At 45.5% G+C, this 21,310-nt stretch overlaps 1 protein-coding gene across 1 annotated transcript in view; it reads left to right on the plus strand.

The window, feature by feature from the left end:
• Positions 1-21,310, plus strand: part of KLF12 (KLF transcription factor 12) — a 109,087-nt gene that overhangs the window by 44,723 nt on the left and 43,054 nt on the right. The window contains exons 4-5 of the mRNA XM_063304349.1: positions 1,956-2,094; positions 11,375-11,434. Of these exons, the coding sequence (XP_063160419.1) occupies positions 1,956-2,094; positions 11,375-11,434 (199 nt within the window). The remainder of the gene's footprint in view (positions 1-1,955; positions 2,095-11,374; positions 11,435-21,310) is intronic.

Genomic DNA, 21,310 nt, shown 5'->3' on the forward strand with positions numbered 1-21,310 from the left:
TCACATGTGCTTGTGAGCAGGGCTGATCCTGCCATGGTACAGGGGAAGCGGTTGTGCTTTCAGATAGCCGGTTTGCGCTCCAGCGAAAAGGCAGCAATTGTTTGTTTGTTTGTTTGTTTGCTGCTGTGTTTTCATTCCAGGGCAGAAGTGACGTGCCACAGGAATGATGCACAAGCTTCCTTGCTTAGAGTCTCGTTCCGTGCCATTTAGATATTTACTAAAAATGGGAGAAAAGTGCTCGGGACTGGCCGTTTGGTGATGCTAATGGAGAAGCACGTTGTAGCCAGGGTTTACAGAGCAAAGAGAAATGGGAATCCTTGGTCAAGGTCTGTGGTTTGGCTTCTAGAAGAACTTTTTACCCTTTGCATGGTTACTGATTCCTTAGGTCAACTAGCCTAACGTTTGTGGGACCTGAATATTTGCACTGCACAACGATCATTTTGGAACGGCACATTTTTGCCGGATTGCAGGTTTGTTAAAACCTCAGTCACAGGAGTGAAGTCTGTGCACTCTCCTCTGAGGCACAGTAGAAGGTGTCACCCCACGGTGGGTGGCTGTGTGCAGCCATCCTGGGGGGCCGCTTCCTGGTCCTAGTTGGGACCCCCTCCTGTGCTATGGAGCTTCTGGGGAGGGGTTCCCCTTCTCCACCTTCACGCCATCTGACACCGTCACAGTTCCACACTAACGGCCAGTCTGTTGTTCAAGTAATCCCTGTCAAGAGCGATTTCTGGTCTTTGTTGTTCTTGAATGTCTCGGTGTATTTGTTCCTTATAAAGATCAGCCTCTCGTTTTTTACCTATAAGCAGAGTTTACTGGATTGATTCAACTTGGTGTTTATGTCAGCTTCCTTGGAAATTTGTTCCGCCCTGCTGGATTATGGATTCGCTGTTTTTTAAAACCTGCACAAAGTTCTTTAGGATAACGGGTACAAAAACATGAAGAGGATCTGTATGTATGCAATGCATTTTTACACCAGTCCATATACAAAAGCATCCCAAAGCAGTGTACAAACTACCGTAGTAAAAAATGGAAAACAATTTAAAAGACATGCAGTAAAAAGGAGAAGGGAAAGGAGAAGGGACAGCAGAACAAAACTAATTCATCCGTTTTGATACGGAGAAGACCTAGATGAAATGTGAGTTCTTCTACAAGTCCCTAAAGCAGGCATATTTTGAACTGAAAACTGCAATGCATTTGATTATTGAACGTGCTTGTTGAGTGGTGCTGCCGGACTGCTCCTCAGCCGCCACGTACGTTGAAAAGAGTGTTGCTCCTGGCACATTTTTGTCTGGGTACGGATGCTGCTATGATGAGTAGCTGCTCCATTTGGCTATAGCTGATGGGTCAGGAGGAGGAAAATGTGGTCTTGAATGATCTTGTAGAATTTAGGAGGAGGCATATTCCAGAGCAGGTCACGTTCCATGCTGCACATCAATCCAGCAGCTGTGGACTGGTAAGTCACCTTGCAATAGGGAACCACTCTCAGCTTGTTTCTGTAGGACAGAGACAAATCCAATTATTCCTTGCAGTTCTGAGGTGCCAGTTGGCCTTCTGTGGGCCACTTGGCTCTCAGTCCACCAAATTTTCTTCCATTAATGTCTGACCATGAATTCCCATGGTGTCATTTCTTTGCTCCCCAAACGGCAGCCAATGAAACATTTGAAATGTGATGGCTGGGGAATTCTGGGAGTTGAGGTCCACACTCTTAAAGTTGCTGAGTTTGAGAAATCCTGGACTGGAATATAACTTCTGGCTGTGGACGCACACACATTTCATTGTTTAAATTGTATGTTCTTTTAATTGACGCTTGTGGGCTGTTGCTGAGACCTAAACAAGAATAAGAAATACATCGATGGCATGTACAGGATAGAGGGCTGTGTCCATCTTAATGTTGTTACAAGGCAATATTAATGTCACTGTGCTGTGGTTAATCAATTGTGTCTCCTTATTCCCAGCACAAATGGACCCACGTGGCCTGTCTCCCAGACAAATCAAGAGCGACAGTGATGATGATGATGACCTGCCCAATGTGACTTTGGACAGTGTGAATGAAACTGGATCCACTGCCCTCTCGATAGCCAGAGCTGTTCAAGAGTAAGTATTGAGTTTTCAGGCTGATGCCAAGGTGGCCAGCCGGCTGGCGCCTCATGGGAATACCTGGTCATGTGCCATTCATGAGGTAGCCAACATCTGATCTGTCTGGCTCTGTTCGGGGTAGGGCTGAAGAGTCTTGCTGAAGTTACTGTATTTTAAACAAGTCTCTGTTGTCTGGGCCAATTTAAAGGTGTCTTCTGGTAGATATCTTTTATTCTGCTTTGCAGAAAACATGCTGCATTTACTTCTTTCGTTGTTGTTGTTATTATTATTATTATTATTATTAGTTTTGAGTTGTTTATAGGAAATGAAATGCAACTCTTCCAGAATGCAGAGGCTTTTTAAAAAGTGCACTTGTATGTTGGGGAGAGGCCTTTTCTGTGTATCTCTATGAAGAATTGATTGGGACAGCAAAGGAAGTCCATTCTTGCTCGAAGCAATATCCATAGCTATACATACTCGGGTGAGGCTTCACACTAATTTACTAACAGACCACTTCCTTGCCAGAAGTTAGCTGGGAAAGGGGAAAATGGTGATCATGTGACCACAGAACGCTGCGACAGTCATAAATGCGATCATGTGACTATGGGGATGCTGCAACAGTCTTAAGTGTGAGGACCAATCGTAAGTTTTTCCGGCACCATCGTAAGTCCGAACCTCCACTAAACAAATGGTTGTTAAGTGAGGATTACCTGTAGTAATTCCTTAAACACAGCCAATTTTCTTTCCCTAGAGCTTTGCCTCTTGAGGGGTTCTGGGACTTTATTTTTTAATAAAGGTGTTGATCAGGGGTCCTACAGCTTGAAAGAAGTCTGAAAACCCCTGTCGTAGACCGTGTTCTGTGATGGAGAGGATCCAAGTCAGCTAAGCTTAGGGCTTGGAGAAGCTCAGGAAAAGCACAGAAAAATGGTGAAAGCTGAAATATTGTATTTTGTAACTGCGGCGAGCTGCCAAGAGTCGTGGCATGTGGTCGTGTGTCAACAACAATAAATAACTAAATAGGACTAAGTTGCTCAAGGTGCCATTTGTGCTTTTTTGACTCTCCCATCCATGGAATCATCTTTTCATGTTTGCTTCCTAGTTTAAAAATAACTATTTTTATGCATCAGCACATGATGTTGCTGAGCTACGACTGACCCACTCTTGCCTCTGCATGTGTGTTTAATTCAGGGCATGATCAGAGGCATTAAAATGCTGATGCCAGCAAATATTCATCAGCGGACCAAGGGAGGAACGTGTCCCCTGAAAAGCAGTCATAATCTAGAGCGGGACAGAGGATCAGGCAGAGTAGGCCCAAAAGGCCAGAGCCGGTTCTCCACAAGAGAGGCCAGAGGAGGGCTGTGTGCCCACCGGTCAGCAGCATTTTTCTGCTGCCTTCTGTGGGTTCTGGGGGTGAGGCGGAGGCAAGCTGAGCCCCATGGCTTCTAGGGAGCTATCATGTGAAGCCAAGCAGGATGGGAGAGGGGGCTGTCAAGCCCTATCTATGTCTGGGGGGAGGGGGGCTGTTTTGTTTTTGCAGGACCACCCCAGCAAGAGAGCCTGCCGCACTTTGCGCTCCCAAGGACCGCGAGCTGACCGCCCTGGGTCCTGCCACTGGTTTGCCATTATTAGGAACTCCACTTCTGTCATTCTGCCCCAGAGTCTCAAACCACTGTGCTTTTTTGCCTTCTACCCCCTCTTGACAACACAGTTAAATGTATACTGAATTGCCCTGAATCTTCGTTTGCGTATATCCCTTAAGTAAGGGTATTAGGTAAAGGTAAAGGTTTCCCTTGACGTAAAGTCCAGTCGTGTCCAACTCTAGGGGGCAGTGCTCATCTCCGTTTCTAAGCCTTAGAGCCGGCGTTGTCCGTAGGACACTTTCCGGGTCATGTGGCCAGCATGACGACTCGGAACGCCGTTACCTTCCCGCCGAAGCGGTACCAATTAATCTACTCACATTTGCATGTTTTCGAACTGCTTGGTGTGCAGGAGCTGGGACTAGCAACAGGAGCTCACCCCGCCGCGCGGTTTCGAACCGCCGACCTTCCGATCAGCAGCTCAGCGGTTTAACCCGCAGCGCCACCGCGTCCCCAAGGGTATTAGTTGCACTATAAAATATCATTGTACTATATGGTAGTGCCCCCCTCAGGTTTCTGCCATTGTGCTGTCCAGTCATTTTTCCCAGACCCCCCCAGGTGTAGCCAGTCTTAGAATTACAAGCCGAAGATCTAAAGACCAGGGCAGTTTACTGTAGGAGATTCGCTCACTCAATTAAAAGTGGAGGGGGCTGCCTTCAAGTCTCTCTTGACTCCTGGTGGTCACATGGACAAGCCCCTGCAGTTTTCTTGGCAATGTTTTTGGAAGTGGTTCGCTCTTGTCTCCTCTTCCTAGGGTTGAGAGAGAGGGACTGGCCCAAGGTCTCTCTCGGCTTCCATGCCAAAGGCAGGAATGGAAGTCGTGTTTCCCTGATCCTAGTGCAGCACCTTAACCACTAGACCAAGCTGGCTCTAATATGGTAAAGATTGTGTATTAATCTGATGAATATTAATTTTGCTGTTCTGTGGCTTATTTTGTGCAGTTTTTGTGGCCATACATGTAGCAAATTTAGTTGAACCTTTCTAGAAAATACTTTTAAGCATAGTTGCTTTACTGTGGAGCAAATACAATGAAGGGGAACTAAATGTAATGGCTGCGAAGCTGGTTACAAGCCAGGATGCTGTTTAATTGCTTTAATTAGTTGCTTTACTCTGAACTGTCCTGCTTTGTCATCCTTGAGGTCACTGCATATTCAACTTCATCATCCCAGTGACAAGCCAAAGCATCGATGTAACATGAAGGTGGGCGCCTTGGGTGGCCACAACTGTTTTGATGGCCCTGTGAGACCCCCGACTGTGTGTGTTGAAAACCAATGACAGTGTTGCCCATTCTGAGGTGGAAGGCAGAGGAGAGCTGTAGCATCTGCCTCTGGTTAGGCTTGTCAGAGTGAAACATTTAAGAAACCCCACAAAAGCATAGATCTGCTCCCAGCTTTGATGTAGCCCTGACCACAAGGCAGTCCTTAGTCACTCCAAAGGGTTGTAAATTCCTGACTCTGATCAGTTGCTCACATGCTGTCAGCCCCACTAGGTCAACCAGGTCAGAAAATCAAGTCCCCAGGGAGAATAGAACTCTGCTTGATTGAGATAGACTACGATAACATTAATCCTGCAAGTCAGGTTGTGCTTCGCCTCCCCTTCTTCTTATACCCCGGTGGATCAGGGGGACCCTGATTCTAACTCTGCCTTGCTTCCCTGGTCTTAAAGAGGGCTTCACCCCCTTTGCTTACGTAACCGTTCTTGCATATTTCTGTCAAGGTCGTCTTCCTTACTGCCTACGCCCACCCTATACACATGCTTAATTCCACTTTTAGGAGTTAAAATGCAAGGGGCTACTCTGAACATTTGCTTGAGCACATGCAGTGGAAGATGCTGTATCTTAAAGTCCTCTATAAATAAATGTAAATGAAGAGCGAAATGTGTGGTATGGCAAAGGTGAAGTGCACTTTCTCCTAATTATTATGCCAGGAGTGGCCTTTCTCTGCATTAGAGGTCTCTCTTACTTCCTTAGTGCAGACACTGCAGAAAATGCTTCCATGTTGTTCGTTTGTACATTTTTTCCTCTTTCTTGCCAGTGGAGACATTGGTCCAATTGAAATAAGTGAGAAAAACAAGATACTTTTCTGCATTCTCATTGCTGGTATTTGCCTCAGTAGCATTCATGGAAGCTGGCTGGGAAGACCTGCTGGGCACTTGGAGGTTAGCAGAGAAGGGACGGTCCCAGCTGCGGCCCAGATGAGCCCCAAGGCAGAACAGTTCTGGTGCCTCTCTGTTGGTCGTTCACTTGACCAGAGAAATGCTGTTTCTCCTGCTGGAGAAAGAGTGAAAGACATCCAGACAAGTCTCTGGAACTCCCCTGTTGCCTTTCCTCTCCCCAGATGTCCCCAGTTCAGAGAGGCAGAAAGGGACGGAGGAAGAGCCTCCCCAATACACAGGATCTGGTGTCCCACTTTGCAATAGAAGTAGCCCAGATCAAGTTCGGCTGTGTTTTTAGATGATCCAAAAAGATTGGGAGATGGAACAGCTGATTGTCTGAAAATGCTCCTCTTGCTGTGTCCTGCTTGAGACCCAGTTGAGAGTGACTGGAATTCAGCTGCTCTGAATACTTAGCCTGCTGCATATGAACACCCAGCCCCTTGCCTTGAGGTTGAATTCAGGAAGGCGACTCACTGGATGCAGGGGTGGCAGGTGGGGAGCGCAGCACAGCAGTAGCCTAGTGTTGTGTCCAACCCATCGGAGAGAATCCCTCCCAGTGCTCCAAAGCCAGCTTGATCCCGTGAAGCCACGGGGATTTCAGTCTTGCAAAGTAATTGGTGAATCTCCCCTCCCTTCCAGGTTGCAATCAGAGGTGAACAGCTCAAGCAGGAGGTGGGGTGTTGCCCTCCTGGGAAGTGGACTGGACGAGCTCAGATTTGCTGGACCAACCTCCCCAAAGTCTTCTGTGTTTCTGGCTTGTCTCCTTTCAGTAGACTGTTTGGATGTCACACATCCCAGTATTCAAATTTCAAAGATGAACAACCCAACAATATCACAAGTTTTCTTCCTTTGCTCTCTCTCTCATTCTAAATAGCTTAATAAATCTGATCTATTAAGTAGATGAAAGGCTACATCCATGTGTATTAAACATCCTTTTTCTCTTTGGTAAATCTTTAACAAAAATCTTACTTTAGAAGTGGATTAATACTACATTATTCTCGGTATGGTGCCGACATTAATTTTAATATCATTGGGTTTTTTTTTAATTTAGATTTTCGTGTTAACATTTCTTATTTGTCTGCTGAAACCTTCTCAAGTTGGTCAAAGACCACAATAAAGATGTGAAATGTGATAGGGAGTCTGAGGGTCCTTCTTCTGGATGTGCTACAGAAGCTGCCCAGAACACATTTAGGGAACTTCAGCAGTAGCCTAAATTTTATTTAAGACTAGTATCATCCTCTCCAAACTCTCCAGTAAAGGTCATCATAGCTTTACCAGCCCAAAAAGCACCCTGCTGCTTTCTGAAACGGTAGCTCCAAGAACAACCCTGCGTTAAGAAGGTAAATCAACTCTTGCCAACATGTTTTGAATCGCCCTTTTCTAATTGGGTTTTCTACTGCTCAGGAAGAGCTCTAATTTGTCTGGGAGAAGTTTTGCTTTGTCCACCCACTTCCAGTCAATTATCAACCTCCGCAACAGAGGTGGAATTCTGGAATTTGCCACTTCCTTGGATTCACGCATGGGTGGTCTGGAATCTTTCAGCTCTAGGCAGCTTCTCCTGGCACCTTCACCTGGTTGTTAAATCTCATGGGAAGTGAGGGACACCTTAGGGGAATGCCACATTGTGGAACAGGAATTCCTCAGAAGCACCTTCTGAAGCCTCCCTTCCAAGAAGCCACCAGAAGTAATTGGGGCCACTGTTCACACAAGTCATTTAACAGACCAGTTAAAGACCTATGGAGAAAGGGCTAGCCTTGGCTGCTTTACCTCTTTTTTAGCCCATTCATAGTTAGGTAAACTTCACCCATTTTGTTAATTTATCATTCAATATGTTGTAGAAAGCAAGGAAATAAATTAATTCATAATCAGATTGAGTGCTTTATGTGAAAGCTGCTACTGCACAGGAGTGCTGTGAGTGGAAACAACGGATACAAGGTCCCAGCTATGTTTTCTGGCTGGAAGCTACGGCGTCTGAGGCTTATGGAGCTCCCTGCCTCTTGGTTAGGTCTCACAGTTGTGGGATGCTGACACCAGAATTCATTTTCTGCCCCTCATGAAAACTTGGATCACTTTCTTGATCCTTTGTGTGGGGTTAGTAGTGTGTTTGAGTCAAGTTTACAAGTTGTTTAAATAAAGGAAGTTATTTGTTAATGAAGCATTATTTTCCTAAGTGTGGATCTTCAACAGGCGCCATGGCTTAAATTTACAAGCCTTGGATTCCTGATAGTTTTCACTACATAAGAGATTTTTACCAGCTCCACAAGTGCTTGGTAGGTTGTGCTTCAGGCAGATCTGCTTGATCTGTTCCCCAGCCAGTCGTGGCTTTGGCCTTCAGTTTCTGGCTCTTCTGGAGATATTTCAAGGATTTGGGGCTGAAGTTCCACCTGGCTGAAGCTTCGGTTGTCCAGCGTTTGAGGAAGCCTCTAGGTGCTGGCCACTGCTGACAGTTTGAAGCCTTACTAAAACCTGGTTCACACATCATGATAAACCATAGTTGACATAACCAAGGTTTCCTTAACCATAGATTACTGACTGAACCACATTCAGTGGATTCACATTATATGCTAAGCCAAAACATGGGTCAGAAATCACAGAGAGTGCATTCATGCACAGTTTCAAGCCAAACCACATAATGCTTTGGTGTGATGATCTAATGGTATGTGGGAATGACCTTGGGAGACGGCAAAGAAGCCAAGGGAACAGTCAGATGAAAGGCAACTTAACCTGCAGCAGGAATGTGGGCAGGGCAAGGGGCTCAGAAGGGACCCTCAGAAGAGTAGACTTAGCTCATCTGGACATGTTTCCTGTCTGGTCTACCTCACAAGGCTGACAGATGTCTGGGTCCATGCTGCAGCTTCCTGTTGCCCTCAGCCTTCAGATTGGTCTTCTTCCAACAGAGTTTGACAAGGGGAAGTATATACTTTCCTCAGTAATTGTAAAAGAGGCTAAGTAAATGATTGCTTCCATATTGTTAATACATTTTAGGTTTGATAATAAGTCAGTTTAAGTTTGGCCAGAGAGGAAATACTGCATATATTTCACATTATTTATGGTTTCTCTTTTACGGAACCCACCCTCCACCCCCAACTACCAGAAACTAATTTCTCTCTTGGCCAAAAGCTGCTCATTTTCTAGGGATTCCCCAATAATATGCAGACGCTTTTAGCAGCCACAGTGATTTGAGATGATAAACAGCTTTATACGGGGTTTTGCTATGGGGAAAGTAGCTACACCTGAATGAACCATCTTCTAGATTGCTATCTTCCCAAATAATCTCTGGTAGCTTGGGCATTTCGTATTTTATATTTTAAGTTGCTTAAGTGTACCCCTCCAAACAGCAATTGTCCAGACGATTGCAAGCGTTATGGTGGTATGTGGGGCTGGGCCTCCCCTCGCGGTATAATGTGTAAAATAACCTTGAAGCAACCTGAAAATCAACACTGGTATTTTGTACAAAACAAATTACTGCATCAGTAACTGCTTATTTTTAGTGGAACTGATTTTAGCCTCAAAATCAAAGTGTGATTCATTTTTCATATAAGAATTCAAGGTAATAATGGAGAAAGGTTTTGCTTCATTACAAGTTTATAAAAGGCATTGCATGCTTGTTTGCTAGGAAAGGGAGCCTAGGAATTGAAAATTTTCTGGCTATCATGCATGCAGAGATGTCTGCCAGCATCCCCTCTTCCCTCCTGGGGTGAGTGTTCATTTGGCTGATGAAATGGGATGGCCCATGAACCTGGAGCAGGTTGGGAACACCTTCAAGTGTTTGGGTGCTCCATGATACATAGTTTAAGAAACATTGAGTTGCAACAATTCCCCACCTTAAGAATGCTGGTATTAGCTTCCAACAACTATTTTATAAATGACCACTATCAATAATCGTGGTTAGTCACTGCATTTCCATACCTAGTTCTGTGAGACTTGTTCCCAAGTAAGTTTGCTTATGAATGTGTAGTTCTTTTTTTTTTTTTTTCAAATATATTAGAACTCATGTGGCAGGAAAGATGCTTATGTTATCCTAATTTTAATGTATAGTAGGAGTTCCCTGTGTACTAAAATAATTTTTTCGTGGTTCCATGGAGGGTTCTGTTGACTAATCAGAAGACAGGATTTTGTTCTGTAGATGTGTGCAAAGTACTTCTTTAACCTGGGTTTTCTCAGTCTTTTGGAGGGCCAGGTGAACCCTGTTTGAGAGTATACTATGGGCACTCTGACAAAATGGTGCTGCAGTGGGGTTGGGCAATCGCCAAAAATCCATATCCTGGAAGGCAGACCATAGTACTGCTTTCTTTTTCTAAGAATGCTGCTAGGTCTCTTTGGGACTGAGAAATGCTGCTGACATGCAGGTCGTTCTTGAGACAGATGTTCTGCTGTGCAAGAAGACAGATAAATGAAAGAACATTAAGGAAAAACTGGTAGGGAATCCAGCATGAGGGAATTGTGAGAATGGGTGTCCTGTGCCAATTGGGCTCTGCCCAGAGGTTTGGGATGCCCTTCTGGAATGAATTGGGCAAATCTTCTATTCCAGCTGCAGTTATTCTCATAATTCCTGCAGGGACACTTCACTCACTGCAGATGCAGTGGGAAGAACACAATATTGTTAATGTAGTAACACAGGGATAAAATACAAGTGGTTGAAATTAGTGCAACTTTTTCTTCAAAACTTCAGGGTGTTTAAATTCTGAAATAAAATATCAGAGTTTTAATATGTTGATTACTGCACCCAACAGGTTATGGCCCAGAGATGCCACTTAAATGTTAATTTCATGTTCTTATTGTTTATAAAATGTCATCTCACTGTGTGTTGTTATTTCTCTGTTATCCCCAGAACTGCCAAAACTGTGAATTTGTGAATTGCTGCATAAATTTCCCAATTCTTTAAAAATAGTTCACGCTCCTTCCCAGAACAGCCTCTCCGCTGATGCACAGACCCAGGGAAGTCGAGGCGCTTCCATTTTGGGGCCTCAACCCTTTTGTGCTCCAAGCCAAGTCCAGATGTGTAGCAGGCATGGAGCTTTGAACCAAAGTAATTATTTCATGATGCTTTCTATTGGAGAGGGAAGGTGAAACGGATGAAACTGGAAAGACATCAAGTGGCTTTTATTTGGTTTGTTGATTGGGATGTCGCAGTATGGCAGGTGTCTTTGGTTGGGCCTCCTCACAATCCCTCTGTGGGATGCAAAGCTCACAAACTTGTGGTCTTTGAGTTTAGAGCTGCTGCTCCTGCTGTCAGAAATGTCATTGACAGGGAAATATCAGGAGTTGCTCTTTAGTCACTAAAATGCTTTAAATTTGCCAGGATGGACTTCACTCGTGAAAGAATTACCAGATCAAAGTGATCTGTTCCAATGATTGCACAGGAGAATTTCCTGTGTAGGGAAGTAAAATCCTCCATGTAGGTTGTGAGTTTACTGTTGTTGTATATTTCCCTCCCTTTTGTCTTCGCTCCTCTGCAATTTTGGGGGGTGTCTTAAAATTCCTAATTGTCTGTGTTCAATTTCCAGAGAGAGCATGTGGGGCTGTGCCAGGTCAGCAGTTAACCCTTTTCGTTTTTTCAACTCCAGGTATGAAGTATTTTATTGTGCATTATAATACTGTTGCTGTTGTGTGTTTGCAATTTCTGAGAAGCCATTTGTTTGAGCTTTATTTCCCACTTTCATGGCTGAGTTTTGAAAAAGGGAGCGAAGGACTCCTTGCAAAATCAGCATGTGCACAAATTGCTTCTTGGTTTTCTTCCTCGGTGCCCCAAAAGGTTTAGGCAGGGGGTCCCAGTGCTTTCGGGCCAGAGGGCATATCTGGACCTCTGAGGGTGTGTCACGGATTCTCTCACAGAATGACTGCCGTGATGGGCAGAGATGACCAAAGAGATCTTACCCTTGCAAGGAAAACTGATGAGATTAAGGAAGTAACTATTCCAACATCCTAAAAGCAAGGCCACAGGGGGACTGGATGATACTGAAGACTGGGCCCTTGTAGGCCAGGTGGCCAGGCTCCCGGATAGCTGTTTCTGTAAAGAATTGAGCAAATTAGGAAGTCTGGTGACTGCACTGGGTGCTTCCATCTGAGTTTGGGGGTGGACCATAGGTAGCATAGGTCATGATTCAGCTCTTCTTTTTTAAAAATCTCCCTGGGACTTAAAACAGGCAGTCTGTCAAGCTCCTGGCTGAATCATAGAGGTACTGGTTCTGCGGTCCTTATGCTGCAGAATCCCACTGAACTGTAAAAGGCACATTGATAGCCCTTTCCGGGGTCTGCGAATGGTGAAGGTGTGCAGATCAGACAGTGCAAGGCCTGCATTTTGTCTTCACTGATGCTGTGCACACCTGAATGGCACTTAAGAAATCACCTTCAAACCTGGCCCCTGTAGAGATGACTCTGTGGGGTCTAAGCTGCCCCGGTTCTGGTCCACAAGATGAGGTAGTCTGGACTCAGCTGTGGTCCATCGTGAATATGCTTTCTTTAATTTTAATGCTGGACTAAGTTGTTGTATTCACTGAAACTCGTGCCATTCTGCCTGCTTATTTTGCAAGGAGTTTGTAAGAAAAGGTCTAAAGATAACGCAGTTGAAGCTGGTCCTGAACCCACCTGGACTGATTGCAAGTGATGGGGGGAGGCAGCATCAGTCCCTGGAGGGGTTTCCTTAAGGCGGTTCTTATGCTAATGTCGCATTCAGCTGGATGGCTGTATTTTTCCTGACTTAAAGATAAGGAGGTCATCACCTCACCCCATCATGTATTTAACTTCGTTGTATGCTGGTTTTATGTACGCGTGTGTGTGTTTATACAGTAGTTATTTCTCATCCACCCAATAACTGAAGTTACCAAGTACAAGTAGAAAATTACTAAAGCATTTAAAGGTTCTAAAAATAATGTTAAAAAAGGAAAGAAACAGAAAACCAATAAAATACTGAAAATAACAAAAAGCAATTAACAAACAAATAGCTCAGGAAAAATAAAATCCATTATCTCATTATAGAGCAGCAGAAGTGCCCGGGCAGACAGGACCGTCTTTGCAGCCGCTGAAAACACCATAATGATGTCATTGAAGGATAGCAGAGGAAGGGGCCAAGGAGCCCAAAAGTGGGACGTGCAAGGATGAGACATTTCTTGAGATCCTTTGGCCCTACGCCATTCACAGTTTCAGGTTTTGTCATTTACAGGTAGTCCTCACTTAATGACCACAACTGGGACCAGAATTTTGGTTGCTAAGCAAAGCAGTCATTAAGTGAATCTGACCTATTTTATGACCTTTTTTGTGTCAGTTGTTAAGCAAATCGCCGCATGACTTAAGCAAACCACATGGTCATTAAGCAAATCACGCAGTTCCCTGCTGATTTTGCTTGCCGGAAGCCAGCTGGGAAGATCGAAAATGGTGATCATGTGGCTACTGCGATGGTCATAAATGTGAACCGGTTGCCAAGTGCCCAAATTGTGATTACATGACTGCAGGGATGCTGCGACAGTCATAAGTGTGAGGACTGGGTCACAAGTCAGTTTTTTCAGCACCATCATAACTCTGAACCATCACTAAACAAATGGTTGTTAAGCGAGAACTACCTGTATTAAAATGTTTTGGCTTTGAGCCAAGGAGAGCTAGTTAAGTCTGCAGTCAGACCAGGTCCAAAAGGGGATGGACTTTGCCCTAAAATTCTCAAATCTCATAAGCCAGAGAAATGGATTGTTCTAGAATGAAAGCAACAGAGCAGGGCAGCTGCAGGAGGACGGACTGCTGTAGCTGATCTGGTCAGCAAGAGTCAAGCTCAGCTGGAGATAGGCTTTCCTTCTTATTGTTCTTATTCAGAGGTTGAGATGGGAGAGAAGGTCATATTTTAAATCCATTTCCATCTGAAAAGCTTCCTTTCTGTCATAATTTTGCAAGTTTTTAAAAAAAGGGCTTGCTGTGATATTCTGATTGTCCACATTCGGTCTTTTATTTTAAATATGGAGATGGCATTCAGGCACTCTCTCCTCTGTCTTCGCTCTGAAGGAGGACCAACTCCGTCCATTATATCATTCTGTAGAGATGGACAGTGCAGACATGACTTTTGGGTAGCCTGAAAAGGCTCCACAAACTTGGTAGGCTTCCTGTTTACATCACAACTGTGGCTGTTACACACCCAGGTTGCGGAGATCTGAGGGGGGAAAACGTGCCTGCATGGAATGACCGAGGGCTTAATTTTTATTACTCTTTTTGGCCGTTCCTCCAAGAAATGGAGAAATGGAGTATGTGGTAAGTGGTATTGTGGGCCACTTTCAGAAGGCTTTATATTTAAACCTGTTTAGTCCCCTGGAAGCCCCTGAAACATCTTTTACAAGTTCAGCCCTGCACGTTCATCAGAGATGATGCTTGCACTTGGTATGGTGTGCTGACAATGTAGAGAAAAAGCCAGGAGACCGGGACAGGGGATGATCCGTCAAGCCCTCTTAGGGCCTTTATGCTTGGGGGGAACGATTAGAGCCACGAAAAGGGTGACAGTACCTTCAGACAGCTGCAGATGCCTGGCTGGCACATTGCCTAAAAGTCTTTTAACACTTTAACGACAGCGGGCTGTTAGGACAAGTTGGCATGTACAGTCATTAAATCCATGCTGCCCTGTATCTGTTGACCATGCTGCTACCTGTTCCAGGGTCTAGATTAACACCAAGTCTCAGGTCCATTTTGTCCTTTCCAGGGGAGGGTCAGTCTGAGAAAATCAGAGTCACAGGGCCCTTTTTCAAAGCAGGAAGTGCAGGGAAGTATTTGCAGAAGAGAAACAGCCTGGGTGTGGGGAATGCAATTGCTGCCCACACAGGTACTGTGGTGTCTCATCAGGTTTAATGCTGGTGGATGATCTCACATGCGTCAGTTGCTGTGCAAGAGGTTTCCTTCCATCCTGATGGACACGGTTATGAATACAGGTCTTCTTGAGCGAGGAAGTGGGGATCGTCCATAAAACAGTAGCGTGCAGGTTTGTTTTCTGTAAAATGTTGACCTGGTGTCTTCTTTCTTTGTGGCCTCTGGAGTGAGCTGCTGGGATGGCCCAAATGTACTGAAATGAGAACGTCTGTAGGCTCCATTCAAAAGTATGGCTCTAAAGGGCAGTAATCACCTTTAATGAGGAAAGAAGAGTGGGGCGATTCGTCCCAAAATATATACCTAAACAGCATTCATCAGATGACGGGTTTCAGTGGGGATAGACTGTGAAGAATGGCCTCTGGGCCATTTGGAAGATGGTCTTGCTGGGTATCAAGTGTCCTTCCAAAGCATGTGAGGTGATGTTGCGTGAAGACGTTAGGAAATAAGTGAGGGCTGAAAACAATTTGCTAACCGTGGCAGTAGAACCAATGATTTACAGCTTTGTGTTGATTCATTTTGCCTTCTAGCATTATATGGACTTCTGATTAAGCCTGGACAAGTCTCTCCTGGCCTTCCCTAACGCTTGCTTCTTTTCCAGCCTGTTTCTGCAGCAGTTTGCAGATTTTTTTTAACTGTGCTCAGACTGTATCCCCATTTTTGTGTGGGTGTGAATTCATGCACACAGTTCTCTTGCTGACTCAGTGCTCCATTCTATGCGTGTGGGTAGAGTTTGCCTCCGGCAGGGACCCGGGGAGCACAGTGGGCGTTGCGCCTGGCCCTCTACCTGGCTGGGAAGGCTGAACCAGCCGGGGAGGGTTTCCGCTGGCCTTTGTACAGCTCTGTGCATGACCACAACGCGCCCCTCTGTTTCTGTCAGGTAAAGGAATTGCCCCCTTTCTTGGGCTTTGAGAATTAGGGGTGAATGTGCCCCTTATCTCCATCTGCTCAGCTTATTCCAGCCAGCAGCACTGAGTTGCTCCCGCTGTAGGTGTCGCCTGGGGTGCGTAGCTGTCTCCCGACTCAGTGTCCTTTTGTCTCTTATTCCCCCCACCCAGCAATCACTCCTCCATTCTGCTTTGCCTTTTGCTTCCTTTCCTGGTCCTCCTCTGGCCACGCAGCGCGCTTCCTGTCGCCAGATGGGCTGCGTTGGGCAGCTGCAGAATCCAGGTGCCAGCCCGAGCATATTGCTTTCTCCGCTGGCACCGGGGCCTCTTGTTCCCGCCTTGGCTCCTTCCCTGACCGGCAGCTGTGGAGCTGCTTCGGGCTTTCCTCCGGGGGAGGCGGCTGCGGGCGAGAGCGCGCTCGGCTTCAAAGGTCCCATTGAAGGCTCGGTGGCGGGCTCTTTGCCGCAGAGTCAAGATTACTTATTTGTTTGTGTGTTCATTGCTTAGATAAAGAGAAATTGTTTCTGCTTTCCCTCAAGCGAACTGCTTATCCTTTCTCTACTTTGTTTTCATTCACCTTTTAATTGCGCAAACCTTTAGTTGCGACCTGATTGTACCCACTGACATTTGGCAGTGACCGCCCAACCCAGTGACCCGCGGGAATTGTGAGACCCTCCTTGTAAAGAATAGCCCCTTCTGGCGTGAGAGAGAGGAGGAGAAGCCAGGCTGAGCCCAGAGATTGCACTTCCGGAGCTAGGGCGGGTCCTGGTGGGACCTTGTCCGAGCAGGACTCATCGAATGGGAGCCAATGGAAGGAGGAGTATAAGAACAAGAATTTTTGCTGGGGTTATTAAAACTAAACTGATGTATGTTTTCTCTCCACGCCTGTCATATTGATATTGGGCTCGGAAATTCCTGTCTGGAGTCACGACCGCTGTGCGCTGATGCCAGTTAGTCAGTTGGCCTTTAATATCCATACTTTTCCAATTTGTTGATAAATCTTAGGCATTTGTATCATTTTTCCCATCCTGGATTTAATATCACAAATGATTTCTCATGGGCTGTAACTGCCTGGTTACAGAAGCAACAAAGAATCTACTGGCATCTTAAAAATTAAGAAACCTGTTAGGACATCAGCTGCCATGGCCTTGAGTCCGTTCCTTCTGATAGGTCAGCCGCGTCTGCTGATGGACTCAGCCCAGAAAGTGCCAGGAAATTTGGGGGGCGGGGGTGAGGTTTGAAGGGTGGGAGAGACGGAGTCCGGAGGAGCAGACTGGGGGGACAGCTCAGAGCAAAGGGAAGGGGTTGGAGGGAGTTTAGGGAGAGTGATGGGATGGGAAAGGAAGGGGGTAAACTGGAGGGGAGCACAGCATGGCATGAAGGGACTTGAGGACTGGGTGGGCAACGAAGCAAGGCAGTGAGAAAAGGGAAAGCGTTGGGGCCGGCAAGAGAAGGAATGCTGTGTGGAGTTACAGGGAGCAGCTGGGGCCGGGCAGGTTGAGGCGAGACAAAAGGCCATTGTAGGCAAGATGGCAGTGGCCACAGAACGTTTCAGGAAGGTCATAACAGACTGAGATCTGGGCTAGGCGTGGAGTCTATCTTGTGTGGTGGTCTTTGGAGATACCAGTCACGCGTGGTATGATTTAGATTGCAAAACAAAGGGGCTTTGGACTGATTATGGAAGCTATGATCAATTGCATGTGTATATTTTAACTGATTGATTGGTTTTGTAGTTAATCCTCATCTGTAAGTTGTTCATCTTGTTCCCGTCTTGGCTCCTTCCCTGACCGGCAGCTGTGGAGCTGCTTCGGGCTTTCCTCTGGGGGAGGCGCAGGAAGGAGAAGAAAAGCATCCTTCTTAGGCAACGCAAGTATTCTCCTTTGAGAAGGGGAGCAGTGTCTTTCCTAAGACGGCCCTTATAAAGGACAGTTTCTCTCAGGTTATTAAAATAATGTGAATAGATAATAGATCGAAAGGCTTTCTCTTGTTAATCTAATGTGGCCTTTCTTGAACCAGTACCCTCCAGAGGTTCTGGGATTACAGCTATCAGAATTCCTACAGACAAGTCTGTTTGGAGAAGCTCATCAAGCCAATCTGTGCAGCCTTATGCCTACTTAGCTGGGGAGTAAATCTTATTGCATAGAGTCATCCTTACTTCTGAGTAAATCTGCATGAAAACCACTGTTTTTCAGGGCTACAAATTGCATTTTGCTTCTCAGCCCCTCAGAACGTTGGCCTTTTCCCTTAAAAGCACATGGGCCTCCAAGAACATCGACATTGGCCAGGCCTGGATTTGGTCTTCTTTGAGCATCCAAGTCTGTCCTCTCCTTGTCCTCACCCCAAAGGTGATCCTTGTGGAGCTGAGACTAGCTTGAGGCTTTGGAGGGAGGGAGGGAAAGACAGCCCATGTATTATCTTCTGGTCGAATGTATGTATTTTTCCCCCTTTCGATCAATGCTGTTTATCTCCATGCCTAGTATTTAAAAAGTCATCTGTGTGCATCTGTACATTGCCTTTTGATGTGATTAATGTTTAAAGCCTACTGATTTCATGCTGGGGAGTAATGATGCTACATGAACAAGTATCAAGGAATAAAACATATTTACATGCTTGATTTGAAACATTTTCTTCCCCAAAGATTTGAAAGAACCTGTTGCTAGACAGGGAAGAGAGATGGCAATGAAATAAGCGCAGTTCTTGTAATTGTGTGCTGAAAGAGAGCTGAATCGACTCATTTTCAGCATTAAAAAATGATCCGGATTAATCATACCGTCTCAGACACTTACCACTGGTGTTTGACTTATTCTGCTGGAATAAGGGATTAAAAGGATTTCATTATCAATAACTGTGTATCAGATTTCATTATCAGGGGCTGTGTATCGCTCCTCCCGAACTAATCAGAGAAGGACCTTTATCTGCCTCTGCTTAATGAGTGGGTCTGCGTAATGGAAAGGTGTGCTAGTTTTAGCAAGTTAAAGGAATTATCTACAGATGTGTCCAGATCTCTGTAGGGGAGGTGGCATTTATGACAGGGGACTGTATTCACTGTTCACTGAGACCTGGCCCTGCAGCCTGGGCATCACTCAGGACGCAGCAGCACGTTCAACGTGTCTCACAAAATCCCGGTAACCATTTTTGAAGGGAAAATTGCTTTGGGAGGCAGAGATTTGGAGTGAAGAAATGGTGGGGGCAGTTAACCCTTCCTTTGCTTAACATAGCTCTGCTCCAAATGGCTATTTTTCCCTGCCCCACTGGCTCCATGGCCAGGTTTGCAAGGGCTGTTCTCAGCAGGTAGCTGTGCCTGGGCTGGCCTTGGCTAATCTCTGGCACTAAGCAGGGTCAGCACTTTGCTTGAACCCTGGACTGTTGGCTAGACTGGGAAGTCAAGACGAAATCCCGAGACAGTGGTGAGCCCCTTTTATAGCGTGCCAGGAAAATGCCATGGATGCAGTCGCCAGCAGTTGAACATGATTCTAGGGCAGTGTTTCTCAACCTTGGCAACTTTAAGATTTGTGGACTTCAACTCCCAGAATTCCCCAGTCAGCCATGGGAGTTGAAGTCCACATATCTTAAAGTTGCCAAGGTTGAGAAACACTGCCCTAGGCTGTCTTTATGTTGGGGAGAAGAATTTTTTTTTAAAAATCGCCTTTCCTTCTTCTCCTTCTATATGCTCTTGGCCCACTCCAGTGCTTCTTAAGCAAAAGTAAAACCATGAGGTCTGGTTAATCTGTTTGCATGTAATCGGTATTCTGCACCTCATTATACATTTCTCCCAAACCAACACAGTGGATCTGGTCACATTAGTTTCAAGTGCGTTGCCAGCCGGTTGGCCATTATAAAAGACAGGAATGAAATCACAATGGTCAAAGTGACCAAACATTTTCAAAACAATTGGTATCTCCAGATATAATTAAAATGAAATTAAAAGTTTTCTGACAAACGCTCATTTATCATAACCATCCAGAAATGTAAATCTGCACTGAACCAAGGTCATGCAAAAATCCGTCCCTTTTTAAATGTAAAACATTGTTCTGTGTTGTTCATGCACCCCTTTCTCCAAAATCCTTGTGATGTTTTTCCAGCGATGAGGAAAGAAATAGGGGTTGAGGTTTCCCAAACACATTTCGTTTGTCATGCTAGACAACACATCTTCGTAACTCCTGAAGGCTGCATCTGATTGTATGGAAGCAAGAATGCCTTCTTCCTTTGCTGACTAAAATCAGATTGCAAATTGTTCCCTCCCCTCCCCCTGCCCACTGAATTTCCCTGGGTAGTTAGGTAGGAAATGGGTATCTTGTGAAGTTTAGCAGGTAAATTCCTTGTGGAGGTTAAAATAAAGGAGAGGAATCACTGTGGGTATGTTACCCAAGACTCTTCACGACCTAGAACTAGCCCTGTGTCCTGCAGGGCTGAACATAAGAGAGCACCTTCCTTTGGGTGATGTGCAGTACATCCACAAGACTTTGCAAGTCCCAGGTGTTAGGCATAGCTATAGATTTAAATTACACATTTAGAATCTCTGTTCTGTTGTGACATACAGTTTTGCATTTCCTGCATGCAGATAATCCCCAAGGGTATGATCTGCAGAATAAATGGGTAACTGACTCTTTCTATCTTGCATCTGATTCCCATTGATGGATGTTGGGATTCTAGAACAAGACAGCATTGATTCTGCAAGCTTGAAGTTTGCTCTCTCCTGCTCTTTTTCATACAACATTATAGGTTGATTGAGCAGAGAACATGGGGACACTGGAGTTCCCTCTCTCCCTCTCTCTCTCTCCCTCTCTCTCTGCAGAATTCCAGAGCTTTGCATAATTCATGGAGGGCAGATGAATCTCCCACCTCCACTGCTTCTGGGTACCTGCCTGGCTGCTGGAAACAGCCATTCAGATGCAGTGTAGGGTGAGGCGAGGTGCTGGTGGCTCTGAGAAGGCAGTTCCACAGTATCCTGCTAGAAATCCAAAGGTTTAAAGAAGTGACATTTAACTGCTGGGGTCTGGGAATGAATATGCCATGAATATTCATGAAGTGCATTTGCTGAAGGAAACCAGCTTGAAAACATTTCATTGCTGCTGGAAAAGAAAACCTAGTTTGAAGAGTACTTTCAGCATTTAGTTATTATTTTAGTAGGCACTGAATTTTGGCATTGTCCTATGGCTAGCTGGAGAACCAGTTGTTACTCTTTCCAGCCAGCTGGTAAAACTCCATTGCAAATTCTGATGCGGGCAGCTTCGCACCTTTGGCTAATGAGCAAATCCTAGGGAAGCAGTGGAGGTGGGAGAGTCACCCTCCTCCGTGGATTATGCAAAGCTCTGGGATGCTGCAGGAAGCTCAACTGTCCTTTTTGGGGTTTATGCAGAGAGCAGGGTGGGGAGAGACTTTGAATCCAAGTAGAGTAGAGAGAGTGGAGTAGAGCGGAGTAGATAATTACCAGTTGGTCATCATAGGTTGCCTTCTGTGCCCGTTGGGTGACCAGGATGCAGAGAAAGGAAGGTGAGCAGGTCTCCCTTTCTTGATCAGCCGTCTATGATGTAACCATGCTTTCTGCATAACTCCCAAAGGCTTGCATCTGTTGTGTGAACATAGTTTACCCTCAGGATGAGAACTAGCTTAAACGACACCACCACACACCCTTAATCTGTTCGGGTCAAGGCTGCATGTTAAATAATCCGTGGGCTGCATGGATTTCCTATGACTACCCTTCTGAATCTTTAAGCGCTC

The sequence above is a fragment of the Candoia aspera genome, chromosome 5 (genome assembly GCF_035149785.1).
Source record: "Candoia aspera isolate rCanAsp1 chromosome 5, rCanAsp1.hap2, whole genome shotgun sequence".
NCBI lineage: Eukaryota > Metazoa > Chordata > Lepidosauria > Squamata > Boidae > Candoia > Candoia aspera.